The following is a 15,425-nucleotide window of genomic DNA, read 5'->3' as shown; positions in this document are numbered from 1 at the left end:
GGCACATTCACAGAATCCTAGGGTTTTACAGAAAGGCTTTGAGGGTGGTGAGGAAGGGGTTCTGCGTCATTTCTAGGGTGTTCTTTATCACTCCCACATCAATGATCAAATACACCCACCACACCTGCTTTATAAAATTATTATAGAAAAGGTATTTAATGTTCTCTAATGATAGTTTGATGATTCAAAGCAAACCATTTTGTTTTTCTTATTTAATAGCAACTTTCTGTTGATTGATAGTGGAAATGTGAGGGGACGAGGCACATAACAGGAGATATGCTCAAATTCTATGCTATATGTCTGAAATTGTGGAAGAATAGGTGAGCAGATAAAGAATAAAAACTATTTTAAATTGCATAAAAATAGTTTAGGCTTTGTTGGAGAGCCTCCTGTCGAAATCCTTGTACACATGGCCATTTGATTTTGAACGTATGCCTTTCTTTGGGTTTTGGTTTCCTGATAATATGAGGTGTAATAGCCGGGATGGGGGGGGATTTTGTGAGGGTTGAACATAAGATAGCCCAAACTTCTTATAATACACAGCATGTTGTAGGCTTTTCAAGTGGCGTCTGTATTCACATCTGCCTGGCGTCCTTTCACCTCGTTCCATTTGATGCTGAAACAAAGGCTGTGAGGGGTCGGTAAGAAGTGAAATGCGTACACCGAGGGCCAGGAAGTGTGTGCGGTAGTGTGAGCTAAGGCCAGAGCTAGCAAAACAGGCGGCACATTGATAAAAAAGCCAGTAAGGATCTGCCCCCAGGATGCGGTTGATCAGGAAAATTAATATCAAACTTTCCAGTGTCAAAACACAGAGGGAAACAAAATCGATCACATTGTCACTTCGCTGGTGAAGAGGAAACAGATCAACTCTTCATGGGAAGAAACCTTTCTTCGTGCTTGGGTTGTACTGAATATTATTATTAAAAATAGGAGATGAATATTCAGAATCATGGATACAAGATGTGCCTGTGGTTTTGGCTTCCTCGTCTCATTGGAAAGATGGAAAGTCATCTCATGGGTACAGCAGACTGAGTGGCCTCTGTGAGGGTATGTGTCTTTGTCAGTTCAGAAGTCTCTTTAAGGACACACACACACACACACACACACACACACACACACACACGATGGGGGGAGTGAGAGAAACAGAGACACAGAAACAGACACACACACACAGAGAAACAGAGAAAGACAGATCTCTCTCTCTCTCTCTCTCTCTCTCTCTCTCTCTCACACACACACACACACACACAGAGAGAGAGAGAGAGAGAGAGAGAGAGAGAGAAACAGAGAAAGACAGATCACACACACACACACACAGAAACAGAGAAAGACAGAACACACACACACACACACACACACACACACACACACACACACACAAACTGACTACTGTGAGCATGCCCAGGCCATGACCGCTCAGTCTCTGCACCCCTCACCTTTACAGAAAGGCCTGGAGCCGTGGACGAGCTACAGCACTCTCAGTTCATATGGAGCACTAGTCACTCGCTGGGTAGACTTCCCTTCCACTGTGTCGCCATAGGGTGCAGGGAGCTGCTTTGAAGCAGCATTTTCGGGGACCCCCAGAGCAGCCTGGCTGCTGCAGCTGCAGCAGCTTTGTCCTGTTCACTCCTTAGAGCTCTTGTCTGGTTGAAGTCATTTTTTATTAAGGATAGTGTAGAAGTTCTCTTAATGAGGCTGCTACTCCATCATTTATTCCTTTAATAAACATTTATTTATACAGTCCTTACTCTGCGCCAGACTGTGGAGGAAGCAATGGGAATATAACAGTAATTGAGGCCATCAACATCCTCATGTTTAAAGAGCAAATGATAGATTGAGAGAGACAGACATAAGCTAGAGATTTCATTTAACAAACCCTGGGATGCTGATTATCTGCCAGGCTGTGTTCCACACATTTCATAAACATTAATGCATTCGAACCCTCACCATAACATAACCCCACGGGGTAGGTACTATTTTTTATTAACATTTTACAGATGGGAAAATGAGACACTGGAGAGGGCAAACGACCTATTCAGAGTCACACAGATAAGAAGCGAGGCTTGAATTTGAACTCAGACCTCTTAATTAGAAGAGAGGTCAGGATTATGGAAGTGAAAAGGCAGTGAGCCTCAAGGCTCCGCGGTAGGAGCCGTTAACACAGAGTCGAGGAAGCTCTCCTTGACCATCGCTTGATTTCACGACGGTGTTTTCCTCATCAGAAGTTATTAGTGAAGACTCACACTGGTCCTGCCGAGGAGAGCATGCGTTCAGAGGGAATGGTTCTCAGGACTCCTGGGGCCCATAGATACCAGCCTCCTTCCCCCAGTCTCCTCTCCTGGCTGTTAGAAAGAGCCTGTAGTGCCTGCTTGCTGTTCCGCCCCTCCCCAGAGGGGTCCGAAAGGATGGTCATCATTCCCTAGCTCCTTAGCCAGGCACCCCACTACCCTTATAGTCCAAGCCCCAGGGTCCTGGTGTGATTCCAGGATGGGGTTCCGTGAGGAAGTAGTTTCTTGTTAGAGTCAGACAAGCATTTGGATTTCTGACAAGGAAGGTGCTCTTTCTCTACTGTCCTGATGCTGGGGGGTGGCGGGGCAGGGCGCGGGGGGTGGGGGGTGGGGGTGGGGCTCACCCACTTGCTTACTGGAACCCACTTCTTTTGCTTTGGTTCTTTAGGCCCCGCCCTACTTCATTCCTTTCCAGCCTGTTGCTGGCTGGAACCAACAGGAGGTTCCCCAAGTTCCCCTGAGTGCACTTCCTGGGTTTGGAAACAGTTTGGTACAGCCTTTTTTAAGTGGGGCCTCTTATCACCAGCTAGGTCGGTGGGGTCCTGGTCGGACAATTCACCCACGATAGCCTAGTGAAAAGACATTGCTGATGGGCAGCTTTAGATGTGTGGCCAGGCTTGGGAGGACAAATGGGGCAGGCAAGACACTCACTGGTAAAAGGGGGAGAAGAGCCCAGTGGGGTCTGAAACAGTAGCTGAAGGATAGCCTGGAAGGAGCTGTGGTCCCGGAGGGATGTAGCCATCGCCCAAAATGGAGCTTCCAAAACGGGATGGGAGTCACTGAGGAGTCTCACCCCTCTTAGAGTTCCTGTGGGTAAGCTTCTCAGAGGGTTGCTGTCAGGCTGTGAGGGCAGAGAGATCTCTGAGATGGAGACAGGCATGTCTGAGTCGTATTTCTGTTGCTGTGACAAAACGTCCTAGACTTTGCACTTAGAAGGAAGAAATATTTTGGATTCCTGACTTCAGAGAGTTTGGTCCATGGTCCTTTGACTCCACTGTTTTAGGGTTTGGGTTGAGGCACAGAGCATCAGAGCAAGGAGTGCGTAGTAGTGCAAAGCTGCTCACCTCATGGTGGCCTGGGAGCAGAGAGAGCTTACTTTTATTAAACAGCTCCTCCTTCAGACTCTATATGAATCCATAAATGATTAATCCATTCATGAAGACAGGGCCCCCCAGAGGCCCCACCTCTGAATTTTGCTGCTTCATGGCTGACCCTTTATTCAACACATGTGCTTTGGGGTGGGGGGTGGGGTCATTTAAAATCCAAAGCAGAACTGGTCATAAGTGAAAAAGCAGAAGAACAGCCCTTTGGGAATTTTCCCTTCGTAGCCCACCCACTGATGTGTTCACATTGAAATGTAAGCTACATGAGAGCATGGATTCTTAATGTTTAATTTTACATTTCTTTTTAGAAAAGTTAAATTTTAATATCTTAAATTTAGTGCTGTATATAAATGTATATCTACTCTTTCCATGTATCTATGTCAATATTTACTTCCCTGTGTGTATATAATTGTATTTGAAATATGTTTGAGTTTATTCTTTTCATTTGGAATATGGACGTAGTAACTCAAGTAACACGTTACTTCAGCTGAGCCTGTGAGGATGGGAGGTGGGCGAATCCTGTGGGGAACAGACTTTTGGAAGCACCTCACCTTTCTTTTGACATCTGTCTTGTCTCCACAGGCGGCTCCATGCTCATCTCGGCAGTCTGCTGCTTCTTCCTGTTTTTTGGGAACAGCGAGTCTGCGATGATCGGCTGGCAATGCCTGTTCTGTGGGACCAGCATCGCAGCCTGGAATGCGCTGGACGTGATCACAGTGGAGCTGTATCCCACCAACCAAAGGTCCGTTCTTCCTGGCTTTCCCTCTAAGACCTGTTGTGTTTCTTTGGCTGGAAGCCTACTTCCCGCCGAATCTCGCACCACACGTAGTCTTGGTCTTCCTGGAGTCTGTGTTCCAAATGTCTCCTGGGCAACTGATTTTCTCTCCAAGGTGGTGACTGAGGCCTGGACCTGGGCAGGCTAGGGTTTGATAAGATTGAGTGAGGGACAAGAACCAAAGGACAAGAGTGAAGTGTCTCAGGAGAGGGGTAAGAGTGAAGAATGGATAAAACCTTGTGTATCGTGCAATCCTCGTGGCAGCTGAGCCCAGCCCTGCCAATGGGAACTAAGGAGAAAAGGTGAAGATTTAGACAGCAAGGAAGAGAAGGTGGGTGGAGGCAGAGTGGTCCAGGGCTGTCAGGGTTTACTCGTGGTTTAAAAGCAGAGGGTCAAGGCCAATACTCAGTAGGCGTTTCTCTTCATGACGGGGATCTCAAGTTGCAAGAACAGCAGATAAATGCTCATAAGGAACGGGCATGGTATGAGGATGGGTAAATGGAATTCTGAAAAGTATTTTAGTGACATTTCTAAAGTCATTGACAGAACATCTTTGGCTTGGATGGCTATAGTTGTGACCTCGTACCATATCTGAAGCTCCTTTCTAGAGCCAAAAAATGCTAAGTTTTACAAATAGTAAGGGACAGGACAAGGGTCATTATTGATTGGGGTGTGGTTTTACAGGTAGGAAATTTAGGAGAGTGAAATAAATAGACACTTAGAAACAATAGGTGATCAGAAAAAAAAAGAACATAAGTGTTTAGCTATATCAAAAAAGTTAAAAATGCTATCAAAATAAATCTGATAATAGGAGAAGTCATAAAATATCTAGAAACCAACCTGAAACATTCATGAATAAAACCATAAACTTTTACTACAATATAAAAGGAGACATAAAGTAAAAACAATCAAGACATGTTTCATTGTGGATAAGACAATTTAATCTTAGAAAAATGTCAAGTTTCATTTAATTTTTCCAAGTTAAAATAGTCCATTCAAAATTCACTGCAACTTTTCCTTCCCTGGAAAGTTGGGGAAAAAAGATCATTTTAAATTTTATTTAGAAGACCATGCACATGAAAATAGAAAAAAATTAAAGCGAACACAGAAGGGCCAGGACTGGGGCTGGAGCTTATGAAGCCACCATGTTGTTCAGGTAGAGACAGCGATAGAACAGGATCTGTAATTGTCGAGCTATGCCAACATTCTTAAACTTTTGATATAAAAAATGAATGTAGCCAGAAGGTTTCTCCAGTGCCACCTCGGCCCTTATAAAACAATCATTCAGAGGCTTAATATTAACTGCCAATTGCATGGCCTATGGCAGGCTTCTTGCTAGCTAACTCTTAATACTTAACCCTTTTTATTAATCTATAAGTTGCCACGTGGCCATGGCTTACTGGTACTTTCACATCTTGCTTCTGGTGGCGGCTAGCAGCGTCTCCTCTCTCTCCTTTCTCCTCCCACCTCTTTCCCTTGGATTTTCCCACCTGGCTCCATCCTGCCCTGCCATAGGCCAATGCAGCTTTATTTATCAACCAATCAGAGCAACACATATACATTCACAGTGTACACAAAGACATCCCACAGCAAAAGAACATTTTACTTCAGCCAGGGAATGCTCATCTTGAGAATACCTTCCCTGTATACCAGTGGTTCTCAATCTTCCTAATGCTGTGACCCTTTAATATAGTTCCTCATGTTGTGGTGACCCCAACCACACAATGAGTGCATTGCTACTTCATAACTGTAATTTCACTACTGTTGTGAATTGTAATATTAATATCCGTGTTTTCCTCTGGTCTTAGGGGACCCCTGTGAAAGGGTGGTTCAATTCCAGAAGGGCTCTCAACCCACAGGTTGATAACTGCTGTTGTATACAGCTGGGGTCAGGATAGGCTGTGTGGTTCCTGAGGGTTACCACTGAAATTTGATCGAGGGATAGATAGTCACCAGTACTTGGTTTGTCATGAAAGACAAAGTCCAAACAGCACGAGGGATTAGGCTTTGCATATCGTCTTCACTAGCAGCTTGAGCAGATGGCTTCGGCTCCTGTGTTTTCACTATCCCTCGCCTGTACTCCACCACGGACCATCTCTGTTGCAGGAAGTAAGACAAGGGGCGGAAAAGTAAAGGAAGAGAGAGCAAAAGCCCATTCAAAAACTCTTTCAGGAAATTTCTCAGCAGCTGCTGTATGCACTCTTGGCTCACTGGCCTAAACTAAGTCATGCCCACACAGCCAGCCCCAGGGACTCTGGGAAATGTAGTTTTACACTTGGGGACCTGCTTTTCAGGGCTGGCTAGCAGCAGTTTTTGTCCCAAAAGAGTGTTATGAAAGGGGTGCACTTACGCTTTATTTTGCATGCAGCTTTATTTTTTGATATTTTTCTGTAAGCAAGTACTACTTGTAACTATTGTAATAAGGGATATGCTTGGGAACATAAAGAAGCTTGAAGACAATACTCCAAAACGTTAATAATGGTCATTAGTCTAGATGTCCTTACATCTTTATGTTTTTCAGTATTTCCGATGTTGGCTGAATAAAAACGTTGTTTCTATATATAGGTAAAAAGTTCATTCACTCCCACACCTCCTCCTCTTACAACAAGGTAAGAACCTAGTGTGACCCAGAACTTCAGAATCCTTTCCTGTGCTCTTCCTCTGCAGGGCCACAGCCTTTGGCATCCTCAATGGATTGTGCAGATTTGGCGCCATCCTGGGAAACACTATCTTTGCTTCTTTTGTTGGGATAACCAAAGTGGTCCCCATCCTTCTGGCTGCTGCGTCTCTGGTTGGAGGTGGCCTGATTGCCCTTCGACTGCCAGAGACCCGGGAGCAGGTCCTGATGTGAAAAACCCACCGAGAGAATGATGGGAAGATCTTCTCCAGGACACTGCAGCACAGCCATGCCTCCCACCTCTTACTGTCCATGGGACACCGTGGACAGCGCAGGAGGAGAAATGGACTTTTGTGATCACTAGTTTAGGACCTACTTCAGTTGTCAATACATTTGTAACTCAGGTGGTTGACTGGGGGTGCCTTGAGCCACCCTTCCGATCCCAGAGCTGTGTGCTTAGCTTCAGGTCTCTCCATCCAAGGCAAGGAGGGGCAGGACCTTCCAGTAAACACATACAATGAGCAAGGAGTATGTGTTTCTCTAAATGAGGTGCAAGGAATTATTTGCATTTCACACTGAAGATGAGGACAAGAAACACTTAAGCTCCTCCGTCTAGCTCCTGTGAGTCCAGTGATTTAGCAAATTGCCTTGGTTGGGAGTTGGGGTCATCACATGAATACTGGGCTAGGAGAACAGGATATACATTTGCACTTGAAAGTATCACCTATCATATTTTCCATTTGAAAATTGGCACAGTAGTATTGAAGATATTCTGATATAGGAAAGCCAAATATTTAAGCAGATTCTGTATGGACTGACTTTTCTTCCCAAGCATCCTCAACTTTGGACGATGAAGAGGCGGTGCATTAAGAATGACATTTATTATGATTTTGCTCTAGTCAGAGACACCTAAGGATGGGTATTCTGTAAACTAAGTTTGTATATAACAGTTTTGAGGTTTTATTTCCACAAATGGTCGCTGCTAATATTGCCAGCGTTTTAGCCACATTTGGGGAGGATTCGCCATTCAAGGCCCCAGGAAACTTGGTGCAACCAGATGACATTTGAGCACAATTTCAATACAGCCATCTAGCTACTGTTGAGAGAATGCACTAAGCAAGCCGTGAGCAGTTTCCGTCACCTTGGAACTTTTCAGTTTAGTGAGGCAGATACTTTTCTCTCCTATGTGGGTCACTTGTGAAGCTCAAATCCATGGGCCATTTGACTCGGCTGTTTACCTAGAAGCAACTGACCAAGTGTTCTATGGCTGCTGGCACTCTTTTTACAGAGACCAAAACCAACACAGGTAACTGACTAAGGTTGGGGAAAAGGTCTTCAAAGGGTGAGCTCTTCCTGTTGGATTTAGCAGGAAAGTGCGCACTGCACTTTTATTATGATCTTGGTGATGATGTGCAGGACCTACGAGAAATCTGTGCTCCATGTCCTGGTTCAGAGATTTTGAAACAGGCCCTTAGCACGGAAGTTAGGAAGTGAGGGGTGTTAAATACACGCATTTCTTCAGTGCTCTAAGGAATCTTTCCTGAGACCTGGCTTGGGACGTGAATGTAGAAGTGGGCGGGGAGAGGACCTCAGGACAGACTGCTCTGGCCGGTGTCTGCCATCGTCTGAGGTCTTGATGCTGAAAGAGCAGCTTTTTTTCATCAGGACTATCTAACAATGGTAGAGACTGGGAGCGAGGAGTTCCTGTCACCTGAGCTGCATTTGCCTGGGCCAGGGGAGCATCAGTCTATAAGAACTAGTTTGCTCTCACTTTATTTGCAGCACACCCAGGAGCTGTAAAGTGCTAAACTTTGCCTATTAGAAACCTCTCCAAATCTAAATGGGACTAATGGCTATGTTGAGTGTTTTCTCAGTTTTGTGGGACTGCATAGATCCCATGACAGTTCAAGCCATCTTTCTATAATCCTCTGGAGTATAAATTAGCAGGGGGAAAGTGATTTTGTTTTTGAGACCTTCCTTCCCATCTTCAAGTCTGGCTAACATGTTTACTCGGCTTCTCTGGTCCCCACCTCTTTATACCTCCCTTACTTTCTGTATAAGGAAGGAAGATGCCACATCAGCTCTGATGTGACACCCTGATTCCCCACAAATATAAATATATATAAATATACAGAATGTATTAATGCTTCTCTTGGTGTTTTATAGGCACTAACAACACTGTTGATAACGAGAGACTTTCTGTAATATAGCTGTAATATTCTTTCCCATTTTCTCGTGATATGGAATGCACTGGCTAGGATCATGAGAGAATTGTGTAAATCTGTGGTTACGTATCCCTCATAACAGTATTCTTTAATGGGATAATACACCTCAGTGAGCAGCTACCATTTAAAAAAAAAAAAAACGTTCAAGACAGAATCTACGTTTCCAGCCAGATGGATCTTGTAAACTTAAAATCTGATTAATTTTTGAGTGGCTGCAGCCATTTGTAGGTTAACTCCACTTAGTTTTTAAGCTCTGTCTTCTATATTACATTTATGGATCCTTAAACCAACTACCTAACCAACCAAGGGCAATTCCCATCCCATATGTCACATAGGCCATGTGAAAGATGTAGCATGGTCTGCAGCCTCTCTCATGAAGGATTATCTGGCCATGGTACCTGGCCACTTCATAGCTGCTGTCACTCCTGATGAGATGAATGTGTCTTTAAAAATAGTCTCTGTGGTAGGTCACTGGGGGATAATGTACAACATTATTAGCCATCCATCTCTTGTTTTACCCCGAGAGACTCCTAATGGCATCCGTAGAGGGTGAAAGGGAAGAGCCGTTCCCTCACTGAACAAGGCTCTTCACAGTTCATGATGTATTTTAAGATGGTCAGTTTGGGAGTTGTTACTTTCAACAGTCCCAACTGCTTTGTGTTATCTCCTGATGCTGATTTTTGATCTTTTGTTCTATTAAAACCAATTAGTGAAAGAGGTGTCCTGTTTCTGAAATTTGTAGCACATGAGCTTGAGATTGTGTAAAAGTAACTCCATTCTCTGGATTCCCTGGCTATTGGCTCATGGCAAAAACAATAAAAATAACTGTAAGTGAATCTAAGAACTGAGGCTAGAGATCATTTTCAGACACTTAGGTCTCTTCTGTATTCCTAAGGCGACTGAATCCTTTCTTCTACCTTTCTTATTTTTTCATATGGGGACTTTGAGAGGTTGAAAGATGTGGCCCAGCCGCTTGAGGTGCTGGGACTGTGTAACAAGGCTTCGTATGATGCTGTCTCTTTTTCTGAACTAACTCTCCCAGTTGAACTATGCTCTTTCAAACCTGCCCTACTGGAGGCCCCTTCCAGTTACTTCCACGTGAACATCATTGATCTCCTTGCTGCAGGGCATGCTGGGAAATTTATTTAGTGGGCGCATGACCATGATTTCTTCAGAGTGAAGTTCTTGGTACAAAAAAGAAAACAGACCAGTGAATCATTCTTCTTAAATTTCTTGTTCATCAGAATCATCTGGACTGTCTAAGCTGGACATAGTGCTTGCTAATAATCTCAGTACTGGGGAGGTGGAGGATCCCTGGTATTGACTGACAGTAAGCCTAGTCTCTTTGGGGACTCCCAGGCTGATAAGCGACATCAAGGAAAAGGTGAACAGTACTTGAAGAATGACACCAGAGGTCGTCCTCTGGCTTCTACACTCATGTGCATGTGTACCCCCACATACACCAACACGAATCTGAAAATACTGCTTGGTCCCATCCCCAAAGACTGATTTAGTCTGTATGGGGTAGGGCCTGAGAATTGGCATTTTAAGTAAACTTTCACATGATGTGGGGGCTATTTGTTTCCCAACTGTATTTAGAGAAGCACAGACAACCTGTCTGTAGCTAAATACTTTGATGTGTTGGGGTGGGGGTGGGGTGGCAGAGTTCTTTTATTCCCAGTATAAGCCCAACCAGAATCTCATGTGAGCTCATGAGGAGCAAGAACATTTTTTTTTTTCTCAGCATTTCAAAGGTATTGACTAATGGCAGACATCAGGGACTCAATGGTGTTAGCCATGACATTTTCACCCCTAAAGACTGTGGTTTCCCTCAGGCATTGGCCTCTAGGCCATGTCTGTTGGTCCAGCTCCGCCTCTTCCCTAAACTCAGTTGGGGGTAGCTTTCACTTGGGATTGCTGGTGCCTACCTTGTTTGTTTCCACTTGGTCTGGTGGTGGTGGCTGTGTTTATAGATTTTTGCAGACAAATATGCGTTTGCTGTATTGAATCCCCCGGGGCTCTATAATGACAGTCTGATTCTAAAAGCTTTTTCCTACCTGGTGATCATGACAGAATGGGGTGGAATACAACCTACTGACCATCAGCTGACCTTGCTTGGTGACACTCTTGACAAAGATGGGAAGATTTTTTTCCTTCAGAGATAAGGCAGGGTTAGGGCACCTTTCTCCATGTACACCCCATGGAACACAATTTACAGAACAGTCCCCTGCTCTTGTGCTGTGTAAGGTAATTGATGCTAGGAGGATTTTCCCAAGTTAAAATGCTGTGCTACTGTGTGAGCAGCGCTGTCATCTTTGGACATAGCCCAGAGCCGTTTGCAAATCAGTCACAAAGCACCTTTCAATTCACGCAAGCTTAAAGCACATTTTGTTTAATTTGCAGAGGCACAGTGAAGAATTTATATGCATGGCTTTTGTGTGGCATGGGGGCAAAGATTAATAATGGAATGAAACACAGACTAGAGCTGTTCACAGATGTTAAGTGGAAGAATAGAAGTTGTTAGTTTTTGTAAGTTATGGGTTGGGTAGGGAATTTATTTAGCAGACCCACCCCATAGCCTATAAATAGAGAGTGATACACACTGTCACCTCACCTTAAATATACATTTAGCTACCCACTTACCTTTGGTATCATGAGTTTCACAGACTTGAAAATGTTAGAGGTCATAAAGACACATTGAGATGTCTTCTCCTAAAGTTAATGTGGTCATCATTTTTGATAATTTCGCTTAGGCAGGGGAGTCAACCAAATCACAGCTACTGTCACTTTGGAGAGCAAGCCATTCAAAAATGACAGCCTTGACCTTCACTTACGATATACATACTCAGTAGTTCAGATTTCTTCAAATCAGGGCTTGTGATGATGTCAGCAGAATCTGAACGAAAAGCCTACAAAATAGCATTTTATTACATCAAAAGGAAAAAAAAGGTAACTGTGTAGAGGTAAATAGCTTGAGTTAGCCACCTGACAATGTGTACTTAAGCATGTGCTTAACCAGGGAAGCAGGTGCTTTCTGAGAAATGAATGTTAGGCAATTCTGAAGTTGTGCAAACATCAAAGTGTGTGCCCGCACAAACAAAACTGGGTACAGAGTTACTAGGCAACCCAATCTTAGAGGACCATAATTGTCTATGTAGTCCATCTTCATGCAGCACAGATCTATATATCAAACTATGTTGTACACCATAAATATATGTAATTTGGACTTGTTGGTTTAAAGGTAAATAAATAAAAAAGGCTTTCCAAGGACATTATATCACAAAGGACCTATTTAAGAATGAGTAGAAAAAATTTTGAGCCATTGATGAATGATTAGAAATGAGTCTTATTGGTTAAAATCCTTCTTCTGAAGCATTGCCAACCAAATTCTACTAATCTCTAGAGTACTGAAAATGAGAATGCTTTCATTAGAAAGCAGGTGATGTGTTACTGGCCTTGTACTCGTGGTTTTAAGAAGGCTCGCTTTGAAAGCAACCCTCATTTTTCACATTGGACAGTGGAGATGCGATGTTATTATAGCTCGTGATTTTCCAAGGATTTTTGTAGTATGTTGCTCAGCTGTGACTAGTAAGCCAGAGAAAGCATGTTGTGTAGGTAACTCTAAATATGTGTATGCTTATCCTGGGAGATTAATAGATGGTTTGAAAGGAAGCCCAACATTTAAAAATTATATTTTGGGAAAGTGCAAAGTAGGTACTTAAGACATAAAAACAGGAAAAATGTCTCACAAAAACCACACCCATACCAGACACACACATTTTTTTTTTGCCTAATATACATTTTTTGCCTAATACACATGCCACAGATTAGTCAGTTTTAATTTAGGCTATTTTTACATAGGAACAGGAAAAGATATTTTAAAATTTGAAATATTTATCAGATAGCTTATGCAGATTTTCAGAGTATGCTTCATTTCAAATAGGTCAAACAGCAACCTGAGTGGTAAGTGCATTTTAGACTTCATAGTGGAGCTACTTAAGGTTATTTTCCACATGAAAATATGGCACAGATGAATCCTGGAGGTCTCCAACTTCAATAGACTAGAAATGTCCTTTTGTGTTGTTCTTGGTGGGTTAAACAGATTAAGGTATTAGAAAGGACTCAGAGTTGAATGGCTTATAGCTCGCAGTAATGCATGCTTGTGACTTTTTGCCTTTTCCCGGTTCCAAAGTCATGTTCTAAATGTGGAAAGTTTTGGGTTCTGGTAAGAAAATCTGAAGGTCCAACAGATTTTATTCTTTGGTGGGAGATAGTCTTAGGAAAGTGCCAGTGTCTGAGAGAGGACAAGTACATCTGGATGACTGTCTCCCTCCATTGTGTGTTTCTATAACAGAATGCTTTCTTGATGCTGGGTCATGTACAATGAAAAGAGGTTAATAAGGCTCATGACTTCCGTGGTTGTAAAGTTTAAGCAACATGGTGCTAGTGTCTGTCAAGGACTCCTTGGCTACGTCACAACATGGCGGGTGACATCTCATGATAAGAGAGAGAGGTCACAGGTTGGGTGAGGAAGAGAGATGTTGAGGAAAGGGCCAGGCTCACTTTTACAATAACGTGTTGTCTTTGGGCCTAATCCAGTCCCATCAGATCTAACCTACTCTGAGAGATCAACATTAATTCCTTCACGAGGGTGAATTGTGATCCAGCCATTTCCTCCTACCCCCTACTATACTCCAAGGCCCTACCAATTTTCAGCACCACTGTGTTGGGAACTAGGCTCCAACATGAGTAGAACGGGGAGAAACCTCATCAGAACCATAGCTGTGACTATTTCTGGTCTCGGAATGTCCGCAAAGTGGTTTCCCCCGCAATCGCTGCTCAAGCGCCTCTCCGGGGTCTTTCAGTAGGTGAGATGTACCTCTGGCATTGTGGATGTGAACTGCCGAGGAGGTTGCCTGCCCCAGCAAGAGGCTTCTGGCCCAGCGGTGCCCAGGAGCAGTGTTAACAGAGGCGGGATCTTCGGGTACTTGGGAATCTATAATACTCTGTCTAGGGAAGTGCGAAGAATAGTTTGTAGGGAAAGAAAACACCCGGGGAGGATTTAAAAAAATTACCGTTTAAGGTCCCCACACAAAGTAAAGAGTTTCTTCATGGAATCTTCATACATACGTATCCTTGTTCTTCGTTCTTAGGCGTTTCCATCTCATGCTGCCTTCGCCACACCCATTCCTTGCCTGCCCGCGGCTGCTTCCATTTTTCCCTCCTTGTTAGTCCTTCCTTGGGCTTTATTATCGCGGGTATTCCATGTTCCTCTCTGTCTTCCACCTCCATCCTTTTCTCCTTTCTCATGACTGCACCCAGAGAAGACATTTGTAACACCACTGGTGCCGATGGCGCGGACTCACCCACACCAAAGAGGGGTGATCACGTTTCTTGGGAAGCCCGCCACCTTTCTGTAAAACACTTTTAAGACAAGATAATTAAAAGTCAGCTCTGTTTTCGTCTAGTGTCACAATGACCAGCCCTGGAGTACCGCAGCCAACGGAGTGGCACACAGCCGTGAAGAAGTCTGCAAGCAATGGGCAAAGGGGCCACCTACCCAGTTCACCATGACTTGGGCTTGAGCTCTTGCCTCTGGTGTTCACAAAGCCCTGGGTTCAGTTCCCAGTATGAAAAAAAAATCTATTTTCAATAAAATCCCTATTATTATCACAAATTCAGTTGATGGATGCTGTGGGAGGGAGAGTCAGTCGTTCCCCCCCCACCTCCCCACCCCCCTCCAGGGCTGTGGCCCCATGGGTGTTGCCCATGCTCCAGGAGATGGTCTCACACCTATGCCCACATGGGTAAGCCTAAGGCTGGTTCAACTTAGTGGGTTATTAGAGAAGTTGATGATGTGAAGTTGGGAGGGGGATACTGAGGTCTGGGGAGGAGTTAAAGGGGGAATGAGTGATGGATATGATCGAAATACATTACAAATAAAAATAAAATGAAGAATTTTTAGAAACATGATAAAATTAAGAAAAATTTGAAACGAGGGGAATAAAGAAAGGACAAGATCGGCGTTCTCACCCGCACCTGGCTTGTAAAACAGTACAACAACCCAGTGATCTCCAAGAGAGGCCTGAGTGGACACTGGCTATCAGCCACCAGTGTTTCTGGGCCACCTGGCTGCTGTTTTCTGTATTAGTAGCCATCTTAAATGTAGATATGACACAAGACCGTGGCATAAAAGGACTCTCCCCCTCCTACACCTTGTGACTTGTTTGGTACATAGTGGATGACCATAAATGATGGAGAGACTCTGGTTGAATGTTGGGGACTGAAGGCGTTCAAACCTCGGGATGGTTCAATTCCTGGGTTGGTTCCAACCTAACACAGTGAAACTGCAGCATTGGCTGCTGGTTGGGTGTCTCAAGTCTGTTTGCTGGGACTTTTTCTTTTTTAAGTTTTATT

The 15,425-nt window shown here is 43.9% G+C and overlaps 1 protein-coding gene across 4 annotated transcripts in view; it reads left to right on the top strand.

The window, feature by feature from the left end:
• Positions 1-9,847, top strand: part of Sv2b (synaptic vesicle glycoprotein 2B) — a 190,296-nt gene extending 180,449 nt beyond the window's left edge. For all 4 annotated transcript variants that reach the window (XM_076545192.1, XM_015996650.3, XM_006970049.4 and 1 more), the window contains 2 exons: positions 3,974-4,133; positions 6,834-9,847. In XM_076545192.1, coding sequence (XP_076401307.1) covers positions 3,974-4,133; positions 6,834-7,017 — 344 coding nt within the window. In that variant the 3' untranslated portion in view covers positions 7,018-9,847. The remainder of the gene's footprint in view (positions 1-3,973; positions 4,134-6,833) is intronic.
• The last annotated feature ends 5,578 nt before the right edge of the window (positions 9,848-15,425 follow it).

The sequence above is a fragment of the Peromyscus maniculatus genome, chromosome 1, assembly GCF_049852395.1.
Source record: "Peromyscus maniculatus bairdii isolate BWxNUB_F1_BW_parent chromosome 1, HU_Pman_BW_mat_3.1, whole genome shotgun sequence".
In the NCBI taxonomy this organism is placed as follows: Eukaryota; Metazoa; Chordata; class Mammalia; order Rodentia; family Cricetidae; genus Peromyscus; species Peromyscus maniculatus.
The sequence above is the reverse complement of the archived record's forward strand: the minus strand, read 5'-3'. Positions and strand labels throughout refer to the sequence as shown.